Source organism: Bombina bombina, chromosome 3, assembly GCF_027579735.1.
Source record: "Bombina bombina isolate aBomBom1 chromosome 3, aBomBom1.pri, whole genome shotgun sequence".
Taxonomy (NCBI): Eukaryota; Metazoa; Chordata; class Amphibia; order Anura; family Bombinatoridae; genus Bombina; species Bombina bombina.
The window spans coordinates 431,100,448-431,128,436 of record NC_069501.1 but is presented as its reverse complement, the minus strand read 5'-3'; the positions used below and the strand labels follow the sequence as shown (position 1 = coordinate 431,128,436).

Genomic DNA, 27,989 nt, shown 5'->3' with positions numbered 1-27,989 from the left:
ACGAACCAAAGCCTGTACAAAACAATGAATATCAGGAAGATTAGCAATTTTGCTGTGAAACAGAACAGAAAGAGCAGAGATTTGTCCTTTCAAGGAACTTGCAGACAAACCCTTATCTAAACCATCCTGAAGAAACTGTAAAATTCTAGGAATTCTAAAAGAATGCCAAGAGAATTTATGAGAACAACACCATGAAATGTAAGTCTTCCAAACCCGGTAATAAATATTTCTAGACCCAGATGTACGAGCCTGCAACATACTATTAATCACTGAGTCAGAGAAACCTCTATGACTTAGTACTAAGCGTTCAATTTCCATACCTTCAAATTTAATGATTTGAGATCCTGATGGAAAAACGGGCCTTGAGATAGGTCTGGCCTTAACGGAAGTGGCCAAGGTTGGCAACTGGACATCCGAACAAGATTCGCATACCAAAACCTGTGTGGCCATGCTGGAGCCACCAGCAGTACAAACTAACGCGCCATTATGATTTTGGAAATCACTCTTGGAAGAAGAAAAAAAGAGGCGGAAAGATAGAAGCAGGTTGATAACTCCAAGGAAGTGTCAACTCATCCACTGCTTCCACCTGAGGATCCCTGGACCTAGACAGATACCTGGGAAGTTTCCTGTTTAGATGAGAAGCCATCAGATCTATTTCTGGAAGCCCCCACATCTGAACAATCTGAAAAAACACATCTGGGTGAAGAGACCACTCTCCTGGATATAAAGTCTGGCGACTGAGATAATCCGCTTCCCAATTGTCTATACCTGGGATATGTAACCGCAGAAATTAGACAAGAGCTGGATTCCACCCAAGCAAGTATCCGAGATACTTCTTTCATAGCTTGAGGACTGTGAGTCCCACCTTGATGATTGACATATGCCAAGGTTGTGACATTGTTCGTCTGAAAACAAACGGTTCTCTCTTCAGAAGAGGCCAAAACTGAAGAGCTCTGAGAATTGCACGAAGTTCCAAAATAATGATTGGTAATCTCGCCTCTTGAAATTTCCAAACCCCCTGCTCTGTCAGAGATCCCCAGACAGCTCCCCAACCTGAAAGACTTGCATCTGTTGTGATCACAGTCCAGGTTGGACGAACAAAGGAAGCCCCTTGAACTAGACGCTGGAGATTTAACCACCACGGAGTGTGTCGAACATTGGGATTTAAGGATATTAACTGTGATATCTTTGTATAATCCCTGCACCATTGGTTCAGCATACAAAGCTGAAGAGGTCTCATGTGATAACGAGCAAAAGGGATCGCGTCAGATGCTGCAGTCATGAGACCTAAAACCTCCATGCACATAGCTACTGAAGGGAATGATCGAAACTGAAGGTTCCGACAAGCTGCAAGCAATTTCAGACGTCTCTTGTCTGTTAGAGACAAAGTCATGGATCCTGAATCTATTTGGAAACCTAAAAAGGTTACCCTTGTCTGAGGAGTCAAAGAACTCATTGGTAAATTGATCCTCCAACCATGTTTTTGAAGAAACAACACTAGTTGATTCGTGTGAGATTCTTCAGAACGTAATGACTGAGTAAGTACCAAGATATCGTCCAAATAAGGAAACACTGCAATACCCCGCTCTCTGATTACAGAGAGTAGGGCACGAGAACCTTGGAAAAAGATCCTTGGAGCTGTCACTTAGCCAAAAGGAAGAACAAACTGGTAATGCTTGTCTAGAAAAGAGAATCTCAGAAACTGATGGTGATCTGGATGAATCGAAATATGAAGATATGCATCCTGTAAGTCTATTGTGGACATACAATTCCCTTGCTGAACAAAAGGCAGAATAGTCCTTATAGTCACCATTTTGAATGTTGGAATTCTCACATAACGATTCAAAAATTTTAGATCCAAAACTGGTCTGAAAGAATTCTCCTTCTTTGGGACAATGAACAAATTTGAATAAAACCCCAGACCCCGTTCCTGAACAGGAACTAGCACAATTACCCAGATACTCCAGTCTGAACACCTCAGGAAGGCACACTGGGTCACTGGAATGCGTGAGAGAAAGGAAACTTCTCACAGGCGGTCTTCCTTTGAAACCTATTCTGTACCCTTGAGAAACCAATTCTGATCCAGTTTGAATTGATCCTAAGCATCCTTGAAAAAATTTAGTCTGCCCCTACCAGCTGGAGCTGGAATGAGGGCCGCACCTTCATTGCGGACTTTGGGGGCTGATTTAGATCTTTTAAATGGCTTGGATTTATTCTAGACTGGAGAAGGCTTCCAAATGGGAAACCGTTCACCTTAGGGGAAAGGGATCAAGGGTCTGTTCCTTATTTGTCGAAAGGAACGAAAACGGTTAGCAGCCTTATATTTACCCTTAGGATTTTTTTATCCTGAGGCAAAAAAGCTCCCTTCCCCCCAGTGACAGTTGAAAATAATTGAATCCAACTGAGAACCAAAAATTTATTACCTTGGAAAGAGAGAGATAGCAACGTTGATTTAGAAGTCATATCAGAATTCAAGATTTAAGCCATAAAGCTCTTCTAGCTAAAATAGCTAAAGACATTATCTGACATCAAATCTAATGATATCAAAAATGGGCATCACAATGAAATTATTAGCATGTTGAATTAACTTAACAATGCTATACACATTATGATCTGATACTTGTTGCGCTAGGGTTTCCAACCAAAAAGTTGAAGCAGCTGCAACATCAGCCAAAGAAATAGCAGGCCTAAGAAGATGACCTGAACATAAATAAGCCTTCCTTAGATTAGATTCAAGTTTCCCATCTAAGAAATCTTTAAAAGAAGTACTATCTGCCGTAGGAATAGTAGTACGTTTAGCAAGAGTAGAGATGGCCCCATCAACTTTGGGGATCTTTCCCCAAAACTCCAGTCTATCAGACGGCAAAGGGTACAGCTTCATAGACCTTGAAGGAGGGTAAAAGTATCCAGTCTATTCATTCCTAGAAATTACATCTGAAATAGCATCAGGAACTGGAAAAACCTCAGGAATAACTACATGAGGTTTAAAAACTGAATTTTAAACGTTATACTAGTTTTAATATCAGAGGACTAGTCTCCACCATATCTAATGCAATCAACACCTCTTTCAATAAAGAACGAATATACTCCATTTTAAATAAGTATGAAGATTTGTCAGTGTCAATATCTGAGGCAGAATCTTCTGAACCAGATAGATAAATCAGAATGTTGTCGGTCATCTTAAAAATTCAAATCAATTTTTATGAGAAGTTTTAAAAGACCTTTTACGTTTACTAGTGGTGGTATAACAGGACAAAGCCTTCTGAATAAGAATTAGAAAACAAATTCTCTCACATTAACAGGAATATCCTGAGCATTAGATGTTGAAGGAACAACAAACAGGTAATGGATTACTACTTATTGGAAATTTTGTCTGCATTTGAAAAGTTTGTCATGACAATATCACAAATTACAGCCGGAGGTACAGTTACCACAAGTTTACAACAAATGCACTTAGCTTTGGTAGAACCGACATCAGGCAGCAGGATTCCAATAGTGGGATTCTGAAACAGGATCAGATTGAGACATCTTGCAATATGTAATAGAAAAAACATATAAAGCAAAATTATCAATTTCCTTATATGACAATTTCAGGAATGGGAATAAATGCAAACAAAATAAGCCTCTGGAAACCAGAAGCAAAAATAAATGAAGACTTATGACGCCCACAACTGACAAAATATTTTTGGCGCCAAAATATTCTGCAACAAACATAAGCGTCAGATGACGCGACTACGTGAAAATTCTCGGCGCCAACTAAGATGCCGGAAATGACAAATATACGTCAAACGTAATTCTCGCGCCAAAAAAGTCTCGGGCCAAGAATGACGCAATAAATTATAGCATTTTGCGCACCTGCGAACAGCCCGCAATTTAGAAAGAAAGTCAAATAGAAATTTCAGGTAAGAAATTATTTTTTTTATTTGTTATATGCACTTCCCAAAATGAAACTGACAGTCTGCAAAAAGGAAATATACTGATAAACCTGAATCATGGCAAATATAAGTACAAACATTATATTTAGAACTTTACATATAAAGTGCCAAACCATAGCTGAGAGTGGTCTTAATAAAAGGAAAAGCATACTTACCAAAAGACACTCATCTACATAAAGTAGATAGCCAAACCAGTACTGAAACGAGAATCAGCTAGAGGTAATGGTATATAAGAGTATATCGTCGATCTGAAAAAGGGAGTAGGAGATGAATCTCTACGACCGATAACAGAGAACCTATGAAATAGACTACCCGTTAGGATGACCATTTGTATTCAATAGGTAATAATTTCCCTCACATCCCTCTGTCATTCACTGCATTCTGAGAGGAACGGGCTTCAGCATCGCTGAGAAGCGCATATCAACGTAGAAATCTAGCACAAACTTACTTCACCCACCCTCCATAGGAGGCAAAGTTGGTAAAACTGATTTGTGGGTGTGGTGAGGGGTGTATTTATAGGCATTTTGAGGTTTGGGAGACTTTGCCCCTCCTGGTAGGAATGTATATCCCATACGTCACTAGCTCATGGACTCTTGCCAATTACATGAAAGAAAAAAACACTTTCCAATTTACTTTTATCAAATTTGCTTCGTTCTTATGTTATTGTTTGTTGAAGGGATACCTAGGTAGGTAGCGTGCATATACCACAAACACTACATGACAGGAAAAAATGCTGCCATCTAGTGATCCTGCTAATGTATAACATTGTTGCAAAACTGCTGCCATATAGAGCTGCAATCACGTGCACACTCTTAAGCTTACACCCAGCTTCTCAACAAAGGATAACAAGAAAACAAAGAACATTCGATAACACAAGTAAACTGGAAAGTTGTTTAAAATTCTATGTTCTATCTGAATCAAGAAAGAAATAGGGTTTTATGTGCCTTTAAAGGAAACATGGGCAAACATTGAAAAGCACAAAGCGTAAATACAGTAGATTTGCACAATCAACAAATGCATGATAAAAAGACAATGCAATAACAGTCTGAACTTCAATAGAGAGATTTTTTCCTGACAAATTTCACAGTTTTTTCTATTTCCACTCCTCCTGTATCATGTGACAACCATCAGCCAATCACAAATGCATATACGTATATACTGAATTCTTGCACATGCTCAGTAGGACCTGGTGACAAAAAAAAGTGTAAATATAAAAAGACTGTGCACATTTCATTAATGGAAGTATATTGAAAAGTTGCATACTCTATCTGAATCATGAAAGGTTAAAGGGACACTGAACCCAATTTTTTTCTTTCGTGATTCAGATAGAGCATGCAATTTTAATCAACTTTCTCATTTACTCCTATTAAATTTTTCTTCGTTCTCTTGCTATCTTTATTTGAAAAAGGCATCTAAGCTAAAGGAGCAGCCAATTTTTGGTTCATACCTCTGGACAGCACTTGTTTATTGGTGGGTGAATTTATCCACCAATCGGCAAGAACAACCCAGGTTCACCAAAAATAGGCCGGGGCATCTAAACTTACATTCTTGCTTTTCAAATAAAGATACCAAGAGAATGAAGAAAATTTGATAGGAGTAAATGAGAAAGTTGCTTAAAATTGCATGCTCTATCTGAATCATTAAAGAAAAAAAAGTTTGGGTTCAGTGTCCCTTTAATGTTGACTTCAGTGGATGAACAGAACCCAAGCACCAGTGATTCAATTACAATCTCTACTTCTTATTTATAATGGCCAGCTTCTGGGTTGGTTTGGAAGCAAGGCACAATGCACCACCTCTCTCCACCCCTTTCTCTAACCATGCATAGTTTTCAAGGAAGTGCAGCCAGTTGAAGCAGCATATTTAAGGTAAGCACCTACTTGTATCTGATCAGATGTCTCAGTTTCCTGAACATGTTGCTGCTTAAAAGGTTAGACAGACATTTGCATTTGTCTGGGTTACTTGGGGACATGCATTTCATCTACCAATTACATTTAATAGGGACAAGGTACTCAAAACACAAATAGATTTTGAAATAGACGGAACAGAGAAAATTCTTGGATTATTAAGTCTTTTAACGCCTCGTATGCGCAAGTGATCCGCTATGATGTGCCAATACCAAATTCAGACTGTTCCTTTTTCACTTTTGGTGTGTAGAAATGCTACATAGTAACAATGGATTTACTTATTTATCCCATAATAAGATAATAAAAGGATAGTTGATGTTAGAGAACTGCTATGACTCCCCTTTAGTCTCCCCTATTATTTTTGCCATTAACAGAGTCTCAGGTTTTTACCTGGCATAAGTTGTAAGGGCTCAGTTCTGGATACTTGATTTTCATCTTGGAATGAAAAGCCGCGCATTCTGCGAAGCGCCTTGTACTGAACAAAGAGCACAGGCTCATTAGATGTGTTCTCGATGGAAATGGGGAACGTTTTTGGCTCACTGGGTGACAAACGAAAACGAATCCGGCCATTGTCAAGGTCATAGTCTGAAATAACGTCAACTCCACGCTTCGAGCTTATAAACTCTGACCTGTGTAAAAAAGGATGAGATTAGTCTATTCTAAAACATATTTGTTCCACTCCATTCCAAATTGGTAACTTTTAGCTAAATAATTTACCCAAAAGGGGAGGTAAACAAGTTGGGAAGAGATACAATAGCAATATCTGATACATGAACACATTTTCTCAGATTCTACGGAGAAATAATTATTAATGTGATTTTAACGCATAAATTTAAAAAAAAAAAAAAAAAAAGAAAAGAATGGGAGCGTATAAGCAGCACGTGTGCACATGTAACAGTAATTTGTATTAATTATATTTTTGTCCTTATGGAAAGATAAGGAGTTAAAACAAATAGAACGATTTGCTAAACTTGGATTAAAGAAAGAAAAAAAATTATGTAAGAACTTACCTGATAAATTAATTTCATGGCGGCGAGAGTCCACAAGCTGTTACGTATGGGAAATACATTCCTACCAGGAGGAGGCACAGTTTCCCAAACCCCAATAAATACCCTGCCCACCTCAGTTTAACGTATAGCCAAGAGGTGAGGTCTTTAACCCCTTAAAGAAAAGGCAATTTTTCTAATTTCTTACCCTTAAGGACCAGGAATATTTTTACATTTCTGTGGTGTTTGTGTTTAGCTGTAATTTTCCTCTTACTCATTTACTGTACCCACACATATTCTATACCGTTTTTCCTCGCCATTAAATGGACTTTTTAAAGATACCATTATTTACATCATATCTTATTTACTATAAAAAAAAAATAATTATAAAATGTGATGAGAAAAAAAAAAAAAAAACACACTTTTTCTAACTTTGACCCCCAAAATCTGTTACACATCTACAACCACCAAAAAACAACCATGCTAAATAGTTTCTAAATTTTGTCCTGAGTTTAGAAATACCCAATGCTTACATGTTCTTTGCAAGTTATAGGGCAATAAATACAAGTAGCACTTTGCCATTTCCAAACCATTTTCTTTTTTCTTCAAAATTAGCGATAGTTCCATTGTAACACTGATATCTGTCAGGAATCCCTGAATATCCCTTTACATGTATATATATATTTTTTTTATTAGACAACCCAAAGTATTGATCTAGGCCTATTTTGGTATATTTCATGCTACCATTTCACCGCCAAATGCGATCAAATAATAAAAAAAAAAAGCTAACCTAAATTTTAGGTTTCTCACTGAAATTTACAAACAGCTTGTGCAATTATGGCACAAATGGTTGTAAATGCTTCTCTGCTATTTCTGAACAAAGGGGATCCCAGAGAAGCATTTACAACCATTTGTGCCATAATTGCACAAACTGTTTTTCACAAATTTTAGGTTTCTCACTGAAATTTACAAAGTTAGCTTTTTTTTTTATTATTTGATCGCATTTGGCGGTGAAATGGTGGCATGAAATATACCAAAATAGGCCTAGATCAATACTTTGGGTGGTCTACTACACTAAAGTTAAAATTAACCCTACAGGCTACCTAATTAACCCCTTCACTGCTGGGCATAATACAAGTGTGGTGTGCAGCTGCATTCAGCGGCCTTCTAATTATCAAAAAGCAACACCAAAGCCATAAATGTCTGCTATTTCTGAACAAAGGGGATCCCAGACATATATGGCTTTGGTGTTGCTTTTTGATAATTAGAAGGCCGCTGAATGCAGCTGCACACCACACTTGTATTATGCCCAGCAGTGAAGGGGTTAATTAGGTAGCCTGTAGGGTTAATTTTAACTTTAGTGTAGTAGACAACCCAAAGTATTGATCTAGGCCCATTTTGGTATATTTCATGCCACCATTTCATCGCTAAATGCAATAAAATAAAAAAGTTCACTTTACTAATTTTAGGTTTTTCACTGAAATTATTTACAAACAGCTTGTGCAATTAAGGCACAAATGGTTGTAAATGCTTCTCTGGGATCCCCTTTGTTCAGAAATAGCAGACATATATGGCTTTGGCATTGGTTTTTGGTAATTAGAAGGCCGCTGAATGCAGCTGTGCACCACACTTGTATTATCCCCAGCAGTGACTGGGTTAATTAGGTAACTTGTAGGAAACTTGAAGGATTAATTTTAGCTTTAGTGTAGAGATCAGCCTCCCACCTGACACATCCCACCCCTTGATCCCTCCCTGACCATTTTCAAACAGCTCTCTTCCCTCCCCCACCTCCCTATTGTCACCGCCATCTTTAGTACTGGCAGAAAGTCTGCCAGTATAAAAATAAAAGTGGTTTGGTTTTTTTTGTTCGTTTTTTAAGTTATATATTTTCTCCCCATAAACACCCAACTGCCCTGAGCCCCCCTCAAAGGGCTCTCTAACTTTTTGCTGCCAGTACCCACTTTGCAAACAAATTTGGGGTTTTTATAAAAAGAATCCCCACTTTTTCTGTAGTGTAGCTGCCCCCCTAAATACCCACCCAGATCACTTTCCAAATATTTCCCCCCCCCTCCTCTGCAAGCACCATCTCCTAGTGCTCCTACCACCCTCTTCCAGACTATCTGAAGATCGCGGGCGCACAAGCTCCCGCCTCCCACACGCGCTTCTGCGTGCACCCGGGAGCGATTTTCCACACCTGGCTGGAAACGCACCAGCGATGGGCCGCCTCTCTGCAATGGCTCCCACCCACCAACAATCGGCACCATCTCTGGACGATGCAGAGAGGGCCACAGAGTGGCGCTCTCTGCATCAGTGTGAAAAAAAAAAAAAAAAAGGGGGTATTGCAGTGATGCGGCCAGTTTGGGTATGACGTACCCTGTACAACGTGTGTCGTTAAGGGGTTAAAGAGTAAAAGCATAAAAAAGAAGGGAAAAAAAAAAAAAATGATGTGCTTTTACAAAAAAATAAAAATAACCACAAAATTAAGTAATTGGGTGAGCCTCGTGGTATTCGCCACCATGAAAGAAATTAAATCAGGTAAGTCCTGTCAGGGTGTGTGTGGTGTATATATATATATATATATATATATATATATATATATATATATATATATATATATATATATATATATATATATATATATATATATATATATATATATATATATATATATATATATATATATATATATATATATAGTGAGACCACAGAATTGATTGAATATGAGGCTATTTACAACAGTGCTATTTCACTGTAAATCACCCCCCCCCCCCTGCCAAATGGTTTTGGCTGGGTAAAGACATGTTTATCCTAATTAAAAGATAAGTTTTTGAAGCTCATAGTTTTGTAGGGGGTAACATCCTGGAATGTATGGAGACAGTATTCTGAGCATAAACTAGATAAGCAGGTAAAATTCTGACTACATAGTGATTAGCATAGACTTGTTTAATTACCCCTGCTGTGTATGGAGACAATGAAAATTTGACCAGCAAAGACACATGTTATAGTGTAACTACTTGAATTCAATTATTTATTTATTTTTATACAGCCTGAAAATTTAAATAACTATATAACAATGTATAATCTGCTGGATTTTTGTACAATTATCGCTTTCATTCCAGGCATCTAAGAAGTACATATCTAATTGATATTTTAAATGATATCCTGTGTATTGTATCCTCTCAAAGAGAGATATACAGATATGAAATATTAATCTGTATCTCTATATTTTTCAGACATATAATAACAAGATGTCCTATGAATATGGAACATAGACAAGATTCATGCATTCAGGATTTTTTAAAAATATGGAATATATTATATTCATGTTGGGATACAGTGCAGTACTGAATATAAAACATGCTGTATTTGTATGAATATATATATCAGGATTTTAAATGCTATTAATTTTGGAACAGTTAGCAATATAAATTACTTTAATGTAATATGATATTAAAGAATTTGATGTTTCATATTAAAATAATCAAGAAATTGACATGATGCTACCCTGTCTGGAATTTTGGTTGTAGGTGATTGATGAAAAAAAGTTATGGTCTGATAAATGATCACTTTATAAAAATTAAATTGTTAAAAAATGTTAGAAATGGTTGAATGAATCAGTTTGTCATGTTGCCCCCGGTGGCCAAAATCCGGTGTTGCAATGCAGGAGTTGCAGCCAGGAGACGATTGGTTGTTGACAAGGATGCATCTCCCTGACAACATACATTCCCAAAATGAACCAATAAGAAAGGACAAGGTTTTCAAGGGCATCCCATTTTTCACACATATGATTAGACAATATAAGTTGTAGGCAGGATAGGGGAAGAGACTGGCTGCTAAGGATTTTGCTAAACTGACTGAAAACTGTTGCGTGGGACACAGTCAAACTATAAGCAAAGTGGGCCATACTTTTTCTTATCAATTGCAATTACACTTATCTTTATATGAGGTGGGACAAACAAGTTTTGAAACTGAATTATCAATTTGGTCATCTTTGGTAATGTATGGTTCTAATTTTTAATATTTTAAACATAGGTAAACATTTAAAACAAACATTCATTGTTGCTATAAATAATAGATTAAAGAGAGCAGTTTGTATTTTAGCTTATATTCATAGCCTGAGTATTTTAAACTAATCCTAAATTTTAAGTTGTTTGTCTTTGCAAAAAAAATTTAAAAAAAATTATTTATATATATATATATATATATATATATATATATATATATATATATATATATATAAAAATTGGTTTTAATTATAAGTAAATAAGAATTTATTTCAGCTAGATTAGGACATTTAAAGTGACTGTTTACATTAAGAATATATGTACTTTTAGTGTCCTAATTAGAATTGTATTAGAACAAATTGTATCTATATAGACGATTGTACTGTTGAATGTTAGTAGCTAAAATCTTGGAATATCATTGTGTTAATTGAATGAAAGGCTATTGTGAATAAGGCTAGTTTTAAAAGGTAAACTTTTATGAACTTTGCATAGCATACTTTAATAGTTTTAAACGTGTATAATATTGACTCATAATCTGGTTCCTACAAATATATTTCAATGTGTTTAGATATCAACTAATAAAAAGAATTCAGAAATTTATATTAATTTTATGGTTTTAGTATATGCATATTGATTGAGGGTTCAGTTTAAAGGATAATTATTAAATATACATTGAGTTATAACCCGGGATATACTGACAGTCCTTACATAAATTATGTTGTTTTCTTTCATATAGGTGGCAAGAGTCTACGAGCCGTTACGTATGGGATATAATACCCAAGATGTGGAAGTCCACGAGTAACAAAATAAAGGAGGGATAAAATAAAGAAGGGATAAAATAAAAACAGCCATTTTATGAGAAATCAAATACAAAAGTTTAAAAAAAAAAAAAAAAAAAAAAAAAAAAATTAAAAACCATAAATTATGCTTACCTGGTAATTTAAATTTCCATCGTTACATGGAGAGTCCACGGCTTCATTCATTACTTGTGGGAAATACAGAACCTGGTCACCAGGAGGAGGCAAAGACACCCCAGCCAAAGGCTTAAATACCTCCCCCACTCCCCTCATCCCCCAGTCATTCTGCCGAGGGAACAAGGAACAGTAGGAGAAATATCAGGGTGAAAAAGGTGCCAGAAGAAGAAACTAAACTACGGCCGCCTCATTGATAAAACACGGGCAGGGAGCTGTGTACTCTTCCCGTCAGAAGAAAAGAAAATCATCAGGTAAGCATCATTTAAGTTTTTCTTCTTAAAAACGGGAAGAGTCCACAGCTGCATTCATTACTTTTAGGAAAACAAATACCCAAGCTATAGAGGACACTGAATGCAAGCAAAGGGTGGTTACAGATCGCGGTCCCTTCGAAATGCACCACAGCCTTTTATAACCCATAAAAAAAAAAAAAAAAAAAAAAAAGTGTAACTGCCCATCAGTTAAACCACCAGCAAAGCAGTGATGGAGACCACTCAAAATATTTAAATTCTACTAAGCACAATGCCTCCGAGGGGCCAAGTCCCGCAGGCTCCCATCTCACGAAATACCCAAAGGAAGTACCTCTCCCTACCCCAAAGGAGAGAACGGAGTACCCGAAGGAGATCCAAAGGACCATCAGACTAGGGAAGAAAGCCCCAAGACAAGCAAAACTAAGGTTGTTACAAAACAGCAACCCAGGAGACGAACTCTCTAGACAGACAAGATCCTATCCCCCAGAGTGACACTCCCAACTAATGAGAGAGCGATCGCAAGGAACAAAATCCACCCTCAGATCCTCCAACACAACCCCATATGACTGATGGTGTGCCAAGGAGCCACAAGCTCCCCAAAACCCTAGTCCAGCAGATACAACTGATAAACCTAGTCACATATAGGTAGGAAACCCATATCAGGACTGAAGGTAACCCAGAGCCCACCGACAGGATGGAGGAACTAACTGTCCCAGCAGACAAAAAGGGCTCTCTGTGAAACACAGAATCACAACGGACAGACTTGCAAGCTCCAGTGCAGCAAAACTGACCCTAAGCCCTCATGGGACCCCATCCCACAGAGAGTGCCAGATATCATCGACAACTCCTGTCCCGGACGAATACAGACCCCAAAAGGATATCAAACATCAGCAGTAAAATGTAACCAGTGGAGGAAGGAACACCTGATAAACCCCCCCCCCACCAGGGAAGATAAAAGGGCCAACAGAAGTACACGGTCAGACCCCCCTCTGAGAAACGGACCAAGCCCAAAAAAGGCTGGCAAAGTCCGCCAAGAGAGAACGGAGGGTCTAAGAGGAACGAACCCCTAACTATTTACTAGCATCAGGCATGCTACCACGACAGCCAGACAGCTTATGAACACACATTCCAGATGTAATCGCTGCAGCTAGTTGCAAACTGCAAACCTTCCGCTTGCTAGGCAAACCATTCAGCCACTACAGGTGGCTCATAATAGATACGGAACCCTTGCACATTTCCCTTCCCTAAAGAAGGAGCACTCCCAAAATAGGGAGATAGGGCATTAATCCATGACGATACCCTAGTACCAGAACCCGCCTCCATAGCCTCTTGCACGCAAGGGAGGAAGAAAAAACATAATTTATGTAAGAACTTACCTGATAAATTCATTTCTTTCATATTAGCAAGAGTCCATGAGCTAGTGACGTATGGGATATACATTCCTACCAGGAGGGGCAAAGTTTCCCAAACCTCAAAATGCCTATAAATACACCCCTCACCACACCCACAATTCAGTTTAATGAATAGCCAAGAAGTGGGGTGATAAGAAAGGAGCGAAAGCATCAAAAATAAGGAATTGGAATAATTGTGCTTTATACAAAAAAATCATAACCACCACAAAAAGGGTGGGTCTCATGGACTCTTGCTAATATGAAAGAAATGAATTTATCAGGTAAGTTCTTACATAAATTATGTTTTCTTTCATGTAATTAGCAAGAGTCCATGAGCTAGTGACGTATGGGATAGCAGATACCCAAGATGTGGAACTTCCACGCAAGAGTCACTAGAGAGGGAGGGATAAAATAAAGACAGCCAATTCCGCTGAGAAAATAATCCACAACCCAAATCAAAAGTTTTAATCCGAATAATGAAAAAAACTGAAATCATAAGCAGAAGAATCAAACTGAAACAGCTGCCTGAAATTCTTTTCTACCAAAAACTGCTTCAGAAGAAGAGAAAACATCAAAATGGTTGAATTTAGTAAAAGTATGCAAAGAAGACCAAGTTGCTGCTTTGCAAATCTGATCAACAGAAGCTTCATTCCTAAAAGCCCAGGAAGAAGAAACTGACCTAGTAGAATGAGCCATAATCCTTTGAGGCGGGGACTTCCCCGACTCCACATAAGCATGATGAATCAAAGACTTTAACCAAGTAGCCAAAGAAATGGCAGAAGCTTTCTGACCTTTCCTGGAACCAGAAAAGATAACAAATAGACTAGAAGTTTTTCTAAAATCTTTAGTAGCTTCAACATAATATTTCAAAGCTCTTACTACATCCAAAGAATGTAAAGATCTCTCCTTTGAATTCTTAGGATTAGGGCACAATGAAGGGACAACAATTTCTCTACTAATGTTGTTAGAATTCACAACCTTAGGTAAAAATTGAAATGAAGTCCGCAACACCGCCTTATCCCGATGAAAAAAATCAGAAAAGGAGATTCACAAGAAAGAGCAGATAACTCAAACTCTTCTAGCAGAAGAGATGGCCAAAAGGAACAAAAAAAAAAAAACTTTCCAAGAAAGTAATTTAATATCCAGAGAATGCATAGGTTCAAACGGAGGAGCCTGTAAAGCCCTCAGAACCAAATTAAGACTCCAAGGAGGAGAGATTGACTTAATGACAGGCTTGTTATGAACCAAAGCCTGCACAAAACAATGAATATCAGGAAGATTAGCAATCTTTCTGTGAAAAAGAACAGAAAGAGCAGAGATTTGTCCTTTCAAAGAACTTGCAGATAAACCTTTATCCAAACCATCCTGAAGAAACTGTAAAATTCTAGGAATTCTAAAAGAATGCCAGGAGAACTTATGAGAAGAACACCAAGAAATGTAAGTATTCCAGACTCGATAATAAATCTTCCTAGACACAGATTTACGAGCCTGTAACATAGTATTAATTACTGAGTCAGAGAAACCTCTATGACTAAGAATCAAGCGTTCAATTTCCATACCTTCAAATTTAATGATTTGAGATCCTGATGGAAAAATGGGCCTTGAGATAGAAGGTCTGGTCTTAACGGAAGTGTCCAAGGTTGGCAACTGGCCATCCGCATACCAAAACCTGTGAGGCCATGCTGGAGCTACCAGCAGTACAAACGAACGTTCCATTAGAATTTTGGAAATCACTCTTGGAAGAAGAACTAGAGGCGGAAAGATATAGGCAGGATGATAATTCCAAGGAAGCGACAACGCGTCCACTGCTTCTGCCTGAGAATCACTGGATCTGGACAGATACCTGGGAAGTTTCTCGTTTAGATGAGAGGCCATCAGATCTATTTCTGGAAGTCCCCAGATTTGAACAATCTGAAGAAATACCTCTGGGTGAAGAGACCATTCGCCCGGATGTAACGTCTGGCGACTGAGATAATCCGCTTCCCAATTGTCTACACCTGGGATGTGAACCGCAGAGATTAGACAGGAGCTGGATTCCACCCATACAAGTATCCGAGATACTTCTTTCATAGCTTGAAGACCGAGTCCCACCTTGATGATTGACATACGCCACGGTGGTGACATTGTCCGTCTGAAAACAAATAAACTACTCTCTCTTCAGAAGAGGCCAGAACTGAAGAGTTCTGAAAATCGCACGGAGTTCCAAAAACAGAATTTATATTTACCTGATAAATTTCTTTCTCCAACGGTGTGTCCGGTCCACGGCGTCATCCTTACTTGTGGGATATTCTCTTCCCCAACAGGAAATGGCAAAGAGCCCAGCAAAGCTGGTCACATGATCCCTCCTAGGCTCCGCCTACCCCAGTCATTCGACCGACGTTAAGGAGGAATATTTGCATAGGAGAAACCATATGGTACCGTGGTGACTGTAGTTAAAGAAAATAAATTATCAGACCTGATTAAAAAACCAGGGCGGGCCGTGGACCGGACACACCGTTGGAGAAAGAAATTTATCAGGTAAACATAAATTCTGTTTTCTCCAACATAGGTGTGTCCGGTCCACGGCGTCATCCTTACTTGTGGGAACCAATACCAAAGCTTTAGGACACGGATGAAGGGAGGGAGCAAATCAGGTCACCTAAATGGAAGGCACCACGGCTTGCAAAACCTTTCTCCCAAAAATAGCCTCAGAAGAAGCAAAAGTATCAAACTTGTAAAATTTGGTAAAAGTGTGCAGTGAAGACCAAGTCGCTGCCCTACATATCTGATCAACAGAAGCCTCGTTCTTGAAGGCCCATGTGGAAGCCACAGCCCTAGTGGAATGAGCTGTGATTCTTTTGGGAGGCTGCCGTCCGGCAGTCTCGTAAGCCAATCTGATGATGCTTTTAATCCAAAAAGAGAGAGAGGTAGAAGTTGCTTTTTGACCTCTCCTTTTACCTGAATAAACAACAAACAAGGAAGATGTTTGTCTAAAATCCTTTGAAGCATCTAAATAGAATTTTAGAGCGCGAACAACATCCAAATTGTGCAACAAACGTTCCTTCTTTGAAACTGGTTTCGGACACAGAGAAGGTACGATAATCTCCTGGTTAATGTTTTTGTTAGAAACAACTTTTGGAAGAAAACCAGGTTTAGTACGTAAAACCACCTTATCTGCATGGAACACCAGATAAGGAGGAGAACACTGCAGAGCAGATAATTCTGAAACTCTTCTAGCAGAAGAAATTGCAACTAAAAACAAAACTTTCCAAGATAATAACTTAATATCAACGGAATGTAAGGGTTCAAACGGAACCCCCTGAAGAACTGAAAGAACTAAATTGAGACTCCAAGGAGGAGTCAAAGGTTTGTAAACAGGCTTGATTCTAACCAGAGCCTGAACAAAGGCTTGAACATCTGGCACAGCTGCCAGCTTTTTGTGAAGTAACACCGACAAGGCAGAAATCTGTCCCTTCAGGGAACTTGCAGATAATCCTTTTTCCAATCCTTCTTGAAGGAAGGATAGAATCCTAGGAATCTTAACCTTGTCCCAAGGGAATCCTTTAGATTCACACCAACAGATATATTTTTTCCAAATTTTGTGGTAAATCTTTCTAGTTACAGGCTTTCTGGCCTGAACAAGAGTATCGATAACAGAATCTGAGAATCCTCGCTTCGATAAAATCAAGCGTTCAATCTCCAAGCAGTCAGCTGGAGTGAAACCAGATTCGGATGTTCGAACGGACCCTGAACAAGAAGGTCTCGTCTCAAAGGTAGCTTCCAAGGTGGAGCCGATGACATATTCACCAGATCTGCATACCAAGTCCTGCGTGGCCACGCAGGAGCTATCAAGATCACCGACGCCCTCTCCTGATTGATCCTGGCTACCAGCCTGGGGATGAGAGGAAAAGGCGGGAACACATAAGCTAGTTTGAAGGTCCAAGGTGCTACTAGTGCATCCACTAGAGCCGCCTTGGGATCCCTGGATCTGGCCCCGTAGCAAGGAACTTTGAAGTTCTGACGAGAGGCCATCAGATCCATGTCTGGAATGCCCCACAGGTGAGTGACTTGGGCAAAGACTTCCGGATGGAGTTCCCACTCCCCCGGATGCAATGTCTGACGACTCAGAAAATCCGCTTCCCAATTTTCCACTCCTGGGATGTGGATAGCAGACAGGTGGCAGGAGTGAGACTCCGCCCATAGAATGATTTTGGTCACTTCTTCCATCGCTAGGGAACTCCTTGTTCCCCCCTGATGGTTGATGTACGCAACAGTTGTCATGTTGTCTGATTGAAACCGTATGAACTTGGTCCTCGCTAGCTGAGGCCAAGCCTTGAGAGCATTGAATATCGCTCTCAGTTCCAGAATATTTATCGGTAGAAGAGATTCTTCCCGAGACCAAAGACCCTGAGCTTTCAGGGATCCCCAGACCGCGCCCCAGCCCATCAGACTGGCGTCGGTCGTGACAATGACCCACTCTGGTCTGCGGAATGTCATCCCTTGTGACAGGTTGTCCAGGGACAGCCACCAACGGAGTGAGTCTCTGGTCCTCTGATTTACTTGTATCTTCGGAGACAAATCTGTATAGTCCCCATTCCACTGACTGAGCATGCACAGTTGTAATGGTCTTAGATGAATGCGCGCAAAAGGAACTATGTCCATTGCCGCTACCATCAACCCGATCACTTCCATGCACTGAGCTATGGAAGGAAGAGGAACGGAATGAAGTATCCGACAAGAGTCTAGAAGTTTTGTTTTTCTGACCTCTGTCAGAAAAATCCTCATTTCTAAGGAGTCTATAATTGTTCCCAAGAAGGGAACCCTTGTTGACGGGGATAGAGAACTCTTTTCCACGTTCACTTTCCATCCGTGAGATCTGAGAAAGGCCAGGACGATGTCCGTGTGAGCCTTTGCTTGAGGAAGGGACGACGCTTGAATCAGAATGTCGTCCAAGTAAGGTACTACCGCAACGCCCCTTGGTCGTAGCACAGCTAGAAGGGACCCTAGTACCTTTGTGAAAATCCTTGGAGCAGTGGCTAATCCGAAAGGAAGCGCCACGAACTGGTAATGTTTGTCCAGGAATGCGAACCTTAGGAACCGATGATGTTCCTTGTGGATAGGAATATGTAGATACGCATCCTTTAAATCCACCGTGGTCATGAATTGACCTTCCTGGATGGAAGGAAGAATAGTTCGAATGGTTTCCATCTTGAACGATGGAACCTTGAGAAACTTGTTTAAGATCTTGAGATCTAAGATTGGTCTGAACGTTCCCTCTTTTTTGGGAACTATGAACAGATTGGAGTAGAACCCCATCCCTTGTTCTCTTAATGGAACTGGATGAATCACTCCCATTTTTAACAGGTCTTCTACACAATGTAAGAACGCCTGTCTTTTTATGTGGTCTGAAGACAACTGAGACCTGTGGAACCTCCCCCTTGGGGGAAGTCCCTTGAATTCCAGAAGATAACCTTGGGAGACTATTTCTAGCGCCCAAGGATCCAGAACATCTCTTGCCCAAGCCTGAGCGAAGAGAGAGAGTCTGCCCCCCACCAGATCCGGTCCCGGATCGGGGGCCAACATTTCATGCTGTCTTGGTAGCAGTGGCAGGTTTCTTGGCCTGCTTTCCCTTGTTCCAGCCTTGCATTGGTCTCCAAGCTGGCTTGGCTTGAGAAGTATTACCCTCTTGCTTAGAGGACGTAGCACTTTGGGCTGGTCCGTTTTTACGAAAAGGACGAAAATTAGGTCTATTTTTTGCCTTGAAAGGCCGATCCTGAGGAAGGGCGTGGCCCTTACCCCCAGTGATATCAGAGATAATCTCTTTCAAGTCAGGGCCAAACAGCGTTTTCCCCTTGAAAGGAATGTTTAGTAGCTTGTTCTTGGAAGACGCATCAGCCGACCAAGATTTCAACCAAAGCGCTCTGCGCGCCACAATAGCAAACCCAGAATTCTTAGCCGCTAACCTAGCCAATTGCAAAGTGGCGTCTAGGGTGAAAGAATTAGCCAATTTGAGAGCATTGATTCTGTCCATAATCTCCTCATAAGGAGGAGAATCACTATCGAGCGTCTTTATCAGCTCATCGAACCAGAAACATGCGGCTGTAGCGACAGGGACAATGCATGAAATTGGTTGTAGAAGGTAACCCTGCTGAACAAACATCTTTTTAAGCAAACCTTCTAATTTTTTATCCATAGGATCTTTGAAAGCACAACTATCCTCTATGGGTATAGTGGTGCGTTTGTTTAAAGTGGAAACCGCTCCCTCGACCTTGGGGACTGTCTGCCATAAGTCCTTTCTGGGGTCGACCATAGGAAACAATTTTTTAAATATGGGGGGAGGGACGAAAGGAATACCGGGCCTTTCCCATTCTTTATTAACAATGTCCGCCACCCGCTTGGGTATAGGAAAAGCTTCTGGGAGCCCCGGCACCTCTAGGAACTTGTCCATTTTACATAGTTTCTCTGGGATGACCAACTTTTCACAATCATCCAGAGTGGATAATACCTCCTTAAGCAGAATGCGGAGATGTTCCAACTTAAATTTAAATGCAATCACATCAGGTTCAGCCTGTTGAGAAATGTTCCCTGAATCAGTAATTTCTCCCTCAGACAAAACCTCCCTGGCCCCATCAGACTGGGTTAGGGGCCCTTCAGAGATATTAATATCAGCGTCGTCATGCTCTTCAGTATCTAAAACAGAGCAGCCACGCTTACGCTGACAAGGGTTCATTTTGGCTAAAATGTTTTTAACAGAATTATCCATTACAGCCGTTAATTGTTGCATAGTAAGGAGTATTGGCGCGCTAGATGTACTAGGGGCCTCCTGAGTGGGCAAGACTCGTGTAGACGAAGGAGGGAATGATGCAGTACCATGCTTACTCCCCTCACTTGAGGAATCATCTTGGGCATCATTGTCATTATCACATAAATCACATTTATTTAAATGAATAGGAATTCTGGCTTCCCCACATTCAGAACACAGTCTATCTGGTAGTTCAGACATGTTTAAACAGGCATAAACTTGATAACAAAGTACAAAAACGTTTTAAAATAAAACCGTTACTGTCACTTTAAATTTTAAACTGAACACACTTTATTACTGCAGTTGCGAAAAAACATGAAGGAATTGTTCAAAATTCACCAAATATTGCACACCAAATTTGGAAGCTTTAACCCTTAAAATAACGGAACCGGAGCCGTTTTAAACTTTAACCCCTTTACAGTCCCTGGTATCTGCTTTGCTGAGACCCAACCAAGCCCAAAGGGGAATACGATACCAAATGACGCCTTCAGAAAGTCTTTTCTAAGTATCAGAGCTCCTCTCACATGCGACTGCATGCCATGCCTCTCAAAAACAAGTGCGCCACACCGGCGCGAAAATGAGGCTCTGCTTAAGCTTTGGGAAAGCCCCTAAGGAATAAGGTGTCTAATACAGTGCCTGCCGATATTATTATATCAAAATACCCAGATAAAATGATTCCTCAAGGCTAAATATGTGTTAATAATGAATCGATTTAGCCCAGAAACAGTCTACAGTCTTAATAAGCCCTTGTGAAGCCCTTATTTATGATCGTAATAAACATGGCTTACCGGATCCCATAGGGAAAATGACAGCTTCCAGCATTACATCGTCTTGTTAGAATGTGTCATACCTCAAGCAGCAAGAGACTGCACACTGTTCCCCCAACTGAAGTTAATTGCTCTCAACAGTCCTGTGTGGAACAGCCATGGATTTTAGTTACGGTTGCTAAAATCATTTTCCTCATACAAACAGAAATCTTCATCTCTTTTCTGTTTCTGAGTAAATAGTACATACCAGCACTATTTCAAAATAACAAACTCTTGATTGAATAATAAAAACTACAGTTAAACACTAAAAAACTCTAAGCCATCTCCGTGGAGATGTTGCCTGTACAACGGCAAAGAGAATGACTGGGGTAGGCGGAGCCTAGGAGGGATCATGTGACCAGCTTTGCTGGGCTCTTTGCCATTTCCTGTTGGGGAAGAGAATATCCCACAAGTAAGGATGACGCCGTGGACCGGACACACCTATGTTGGAGAAATGTTGATTGGTAATCTCGCCTCCTGAGATTCCCAAACCCCCTGCGCTGTCAGAGATCCCCATACAGCTCCCCAACCTGAAAGACTCGCATCTGTTGAGATCACAGTCCAGGTTGGGCGAACAAAAGAGGCCCCTTGAATTAAACGATGGTGGTCCAACCACCAAGTCAGAGAAGACCGAACATTGGGATTTAAGGATATTATTTGTGATATCCTTGTATAATCCCTGCACCACTGGTTCAGCATACAAAGCTGAAGAGGTCTCATGTGAAAACGAGCAAAGGGGATCGCTTCCGATGCAGCAGTCATGAGACCTAGAATTTCCATGCAAAAAGCTACCGAAGGGAATGATTGAGACTGAAGGGTTTGACAAGCTGAAACCAACTTCAGACGTCTCTTTTCTGTTAGAGACAAAGTCATGGACACTGAATCTATTTGAAAGCCCAAAAAGGTTACCTTTGTCCGAGGAATCAAAAGAACTCTTTGGTAAATTGATCCTCCAACCATGTTTTTGAAGAAACAACACAAGTTGATTCGTATGAGATTCTGCAGAATGTAAAGACTGAGCAAGTACCAAGATATCGTCCAAATAAGGAAATACCGCAATACCCTGTTCTCTGATTACAGAGAGAAGGGCACCGAGAACCTTTGAAAAGATCTTTGGAGCTGTTGCTAGGCCAAAACGGAAGGGCAACAAACTGGTAATGCTTGTCTAGAAAAGAGAATCTCAGAAACTGATAGTGATCTGGATGAATCGGAATACGAAGATATGCATCCTGTAAATCTATTGTGGACATATAATGCCCTTGCTGAACAAAAGGCAGAATAGTCCTTATAGTCACCATTTTGAATGTTGGTATTCTTACATAACGATTCAATATTTTTAGATCCAGAACTGGTCTGAAGGAATTCTCCTTCTTTGGTACAATGAATAGATTTGAGTAAAACCCCAGACCCCGTTCCAGAACTGGAACTGGTACAATTACCCCAGCCAACTCTAGATCTGAAACACATTTCAGAAATGCCTGAGCCTTCACTGGGTTTACTGGAATGCGAGAGAGAAAAAATCTTCTCACAGGAGGTCTTATCTTGAAACCTATTCTGTATCCTTGAGAAACAATGTTCTGAATCCAAAGACTGAATCGAATTGATCCAAATATCTTTGAAAAATCGTAACCTGCCCCCTACCAGCTGTGCTGGAATGAGGGCCGCACCTTCATGCGGATTTAGGAGCTGGTTTTGACTTTCTGAAAGGCTTGGATTTATTCCAGACTGGAGAAGGTTTCCAAACGGAAACCGTTCCTTTAGGGGAAGGGTTAGGCTTCTGTTCTTTATTATGACGAAAGGAACGAAAACGATTAGCGGCCCTGTATTTGCCTTTAGATTTTTTGTCCTGAGGCAAAAAGGTTCCTTCCCCCCCAGTAACCGTTTAAATAATAGAATCCAACTGTGAACCAAATAATTTATTACCTTGGAAAGAAAGAGAAAGCAAAGTTGACTTAGAAGTCATATCTGCATTCCAAGATTTAAGCCATAAAGCTCTTCTAGCTAAGATAGCTAAAGACATATACCTGACATCAATTCTAATTATATCAAAAATGGCATCACAAATAAAGTTATTAGCATGTTGAAGAAGTTTAACAATGCTATAAGCATTATGGTCTGACACTTGTTGCGCTAAAGCCCCCAACCAGAAAGTTGAAGCTGCAGCAACATCAGCCAAAGAAATAGCAGGTCTAAGAAGATTACCTGAACATAAATAAGCTCTCCTTAGAAAGGATTCAATCTTCCTGTCTAAAGGATCCTTAAAGGAAGTACTATCCGCCGTAGGAATAGTAGTACGCTTAGCAAGAGTAGAAATAGCCCCATCAACTTTAGGGATTTTATCCCAAAACTCTAATCTATCAGATGGCACAGGGTACAATTTCCTAAACCTTTGAGAAGGAGTAAATGAAGTACCCAGACTATTCCATTCCCTAGAAATTACTTCTGAAATAGCATCAGAAACTGGAAAAACTTCAGGAATAACTACATGAGATTTGAAAACCGAATTTAAACGCTTAGTAGATTTAGTATCAAGAGGACTAGACTCCTCCATATCTAATGCAATTAACACTTCTTTAAGTAAAGAACGAATAAACTCCATCTTAAACAAATATGAAGATTTATCAGTGTCAATATCTGAGGCAGAATCTTCTGAGCCAGATAGATCCTCATCAGAAACAGATAAGTCAGAATGATGGCGGTCACTTAAAAATTCATCTGAAATATGAGAAGTTTTAAAAGACCTTTTACATTTACTGGAAGGAGGAATAACAGACAGAGCCTTCCTAATAGATTTAGAAACAAATTCTTTAACATTAACAGGGACATCCTGAACATTAGATGTTGAAGGAACAACAACAGGTAATGGATTATTACTAATGGAAATACAATCTGCATTAGAAAGTTTATCATGACAGTTATCACAAACAACAGCTGGAGGAACAGTTACCAAAAGTTTACAACAGATGCACTTAACTTTGGTAGAACCAGCATCAGGCAGCATCTTTCCAGAAGTAGATTCTGATCCAGGGTCATGTTGAGACATCTTGCAATATGTAATAGAAAAAACAACATATAAAGCAAAATTATCAAATTCCTTAAATGACAGTTTCAGGAATGGGAAAAAATGCCAAATGAACAAGCCTCTAGCAACCAGAAGCAATGAAAAATGAGACTGAAATAATGTGAAAAAAAGGTGGAGACAAGAATGATGCCCACATTTTTTGGCGCCAAGAATGACGCCCACATTATTGGCGCCAAGTACAACGCCACATCCTGTGACGCCGAAAAAAACGACGCCCACAATTTTGGCGCAAAAAAACGTCTGAACGTCAAATATGACGCAACCATACGCAAACTTCCGGCGTCAATTAGGGCGCCGGAAATGACAAAATTTTTGCGCCAAAAAAGTCCGCGCCAAGAATGACGCAATAAATTGAAGCAAAAAAAACAGAATTTATATCTTACCTGATAAATTCCTTTCTCCTACGGTGTGTCCGGTCCACGGCTTCATCCTTACTTGTGGGAATATTCTCTTCCCTAACAGGAAATGGCAAAGAGGCACACAGCAAAAGCTGTCCATATAGCCCCTCCTCTGGCCCCGCCCCCTAGTCATTCGACCGATGGTTAGGAGAAAAAAGGAGAAACTATAGGGTGCCGTGGTGACTGTAGTGTATAGAGATAAAAATTTATTAAGCCTGACAAAAAAAATCAGGGCGGGCCGTGGACCGGACACACCGTAGGAGAAAGGAATTTATCAGGTAAGATATAAATTCTGTTTTCTCCTACATAGGTGTGTCCGGTCCACGGCTTCATCCTTGTGGGAACCAATACCAAAGCTTTAGGACACGGATGAAGGGAGGGAACAAGTCAGGCAACCTAAATGGAAGGCACCACGGCTTGCAAAACCTCTCCCAAAAACAGCCTCCGAAGAAGCAAAAGTATCGAATTTGTAAAATTTTGTAAAGGTGTGCAGTGAAGACCAAGTCGCTGCCTTACAGATGTGATCCACAGAAGCCTCGTTCTTGAAGGCCCACGTAGAGGCCACAGCCCTAGTAGAGTGAGCTGTAATTCGTTCAGGAGGCTGCCGGCCAGCAGTCTCATAAGCCAATCGGATGATGCTTTTCAGCCAAAAGGAAAAAGAGGTAGCAGTAGCTTTCTGCCCTCTACTCTTACCAGAATAAACGACAAACAAGGATGAAGTCTGTCTGAAATCCTTAGTTGCATCCAAGTAGAATTTTAGAGCACGAACCACATCTAGGTTGTGTAACAAACGTTCCTTCTTTGAAACTGGATTCGGGCACAGGGAAGGAACAACTATCTCCTGGTTAATATTCCTGTTGGAAACCACTTTTGGAAGAAAACCAGGTTTGGTACATAAAACTACCTTATCTGTATGGAACACCAGATAGGGAGAAGAACACTGCAAAGCAGACAATTCAGAAACTCTTCTAGCAGAAGAAATAGCAACCAAAAACAAAACTTTCCAAGATAGTAACTTAATATCTATGGAATGTAAGGGTTCAAACGGAACCCCTTGAAGAACTGAAAGAACTAAGTTTAGACTCCATGGAGGAGTCATAGGTCTGTAGACAGGCTTGATTCTAACGCCTGTACAAACGCCTGTACATCTGGCAGTTTCAGAGAACTAGCTGACAAGCCTTTATCCAAACCTTCTTGGAGAAAGGAGAGTATCCTAGGAATCCTAATTTTACTCCATGAGTAATCTTTGGTTTCGCACCAACAGATATATTTTTTCCATATTTTATGGTAAATTTTCCTAGTCACCGGTTTTCTGGCCTGAACCAGAGTATCTATAACAGATTTCGAAAACCCACGCTTAGATAGAATCAAGCATTCAATTTCCAAGCAGTCAGTTGCAGAGAAACTAGATTTGGATGTTTGAATGGACCTTGTACTAGAAGGTCCTGCCTCAAAGGTAGCTTCCATGGTGGAGCCGATGACATATTCACCAGGTCTGCATACCAAGTCCTGCGTGGCCATGCAGGAGCTATTAGAATCACCGAAGCTTTCTCCTGTTTGATCCTGGCTACTAGCCTGGGAAGGAGAGGGAACGGTGGAAACACATAAGCTAGATTGAACGACCAAGGCGCCACCAATGCATCCACTAGTGTCGCCTTGGGATCCCTGGATCTGGACCCGTACCGAGGAACCTTGGAGTTCTGATGGGACGCCATCAGATCCACATCTGGAATGCCCCACAGTTGAGTTAACTGGGCAAAGACCTCCGGGTGAAGTTCCCACTCCCCCGGATGGAAGGTCTGACGACTCAGAAAATCCGCCTCCCAGTTGTCTACTCCTGGGATGTGAATTGCAGATAGATGGCAGGAGTGATCCTCCGCCCATTTGATGATCTTGGATACCTCTCTCATCGCCAAGGAACTCTTTGTTCCCCCCTGATTGATGTACGCTTCAGTCGTCATGTTGTCCGACTGAAATCTTATGAACCTGGCCTTCGCTAGTTGAGGCCAAGCTAGGAGCGCATTGAATATCGCTCTCAGTTCTAAAATGTTTATCGGGAGAAGTGACTCTTCCCGAGACCATAGACCCTGAGCTTTCAGAGAGTCCCAGACCACGCCCCAGCCCAAGAGGCTAGCATCGGTCGTGACAATGACCCACTCCGGTCAGCGGAAACTCATTCCTTGAGACAGGTGATCTTGAGTCAACCACCAGAGAAGTGAGTCTCTGGTTACCTGGTCTACTTTAAATTTGGGGAGACAAGTCTGCATAATCCCTATTCCACTGTTTGAGCATGCACAGCTGCAATGGTCTTAAATGAATTCGAGCAAAAGGAACCACGTCCATTGCTGCAACCATTAGTCCTATTACTTCCATGCACTGAGCTATGGAAGGCTGAGGAATAGAATGAAGAACTCGACAAGCTTTTAGAAGTTTTAACTTTCTGACCTCTGTCAGAAAAATCTTCATTTCCACAGAATCTAATATTGTTCCCAGAAAGGGAACCCTTGTGGACGGGGACAGTGAACTCTTTCCTATGTTCACCTTCCACCCGTGAGATCTTAGAAAGGCTAAAACAATGTCTGTATGAGCCCTTGCTTTGGAAAGGGACGACGCTTGGATTAGAATGTCGTCTAGGTAAGGTGCTACAGCAATGCCCCTCGGTCTTAGAACGCTAGAAGGGACCCTAGTACCTTTGTGAAAATTCTGGGAGCAGTGGCTAAACCGAATGGAAGAGCCACGAACTGGTAATGTTTGTCCAAAAAGGCAAACCTTAGGAACTGATGGTGATCTTTGTGGATAGGAATATGCAGGTACGCATCCTTTAAGTGCACGGTAGTCATATATTGACCCTCCTGGATTGTTGGTAAGATCGTCCGAATGGTTTCCATCTTGAACGATGGAACTCTGAGGAATTTGTTTAGTATTTTTAAATCCAGAATTGGCCTGAAAGTTCCCTCTTTTTTGGGAACTACAAACAGGTTTGAGTAAAAACCCAGACCTTGTTCCGCTGTTGGAACTGGGTATATCACTCCCATCTTTAATAGGTCTCCTACACAATGTAAGAATGCCTCTCTCTTTATCTGGTCTAAAGATAAGCGAGACACGTGGAACCTTCCCCTTGGAGGAAGTTCCTTGAACTCTAGAAGATATCCTTGGGAGACTATTTCTAGTGCCCAGGGATCCGGAACATCTCTTGCCCAAGCAAAGAGATAATCTGCCCCCTACTAGATCCGGTCCCGGATCGGGGGCTACCCCTTCATGCTGTCTTGGTAGCAGCAGCAGGCTTCTTGTTCTGTTTACCCTTGTTCCAGCCTTGCACGGGTTTCCACGCAGGTTTGGGCTGGGCAGCATTGCCCTCTTGTCTAGAGGCTGCAGAGTTAGAAGCTGGTCCGTTCCTGAAATTGCGAAAGGAACGAAAATTAGACTTATTCTTAGCCTTGAAAGGTCTATCTTGTGGGAGGGCATGGCCCTTTCCCCCAG

General features: G+C 40.6%; 1 protein-coding gene across 1 annotated transcript in view; it reads right to left on the bottom strand.

The window, feature by feature from the left end:
- MOV10 (Mov10 RISC complex RNA helicase) overlaps nt 1-27,989 on the bottom strand; it is a 349,433-nt gene that overhangs the window by 299,778 nt on the left and 21,666 nt on the right. Inside the window, exon 2 of the mRNA XM_053706650.1 lies at nt 6,230-6,468. Within this exon, the coding sequence (XP_053562625.1) occupies nt 6,230-6,468 (239 nt within the window). The remainder of the gene's footprint in view (nt 1-6,229; nt 6,469-27,989) is intronic.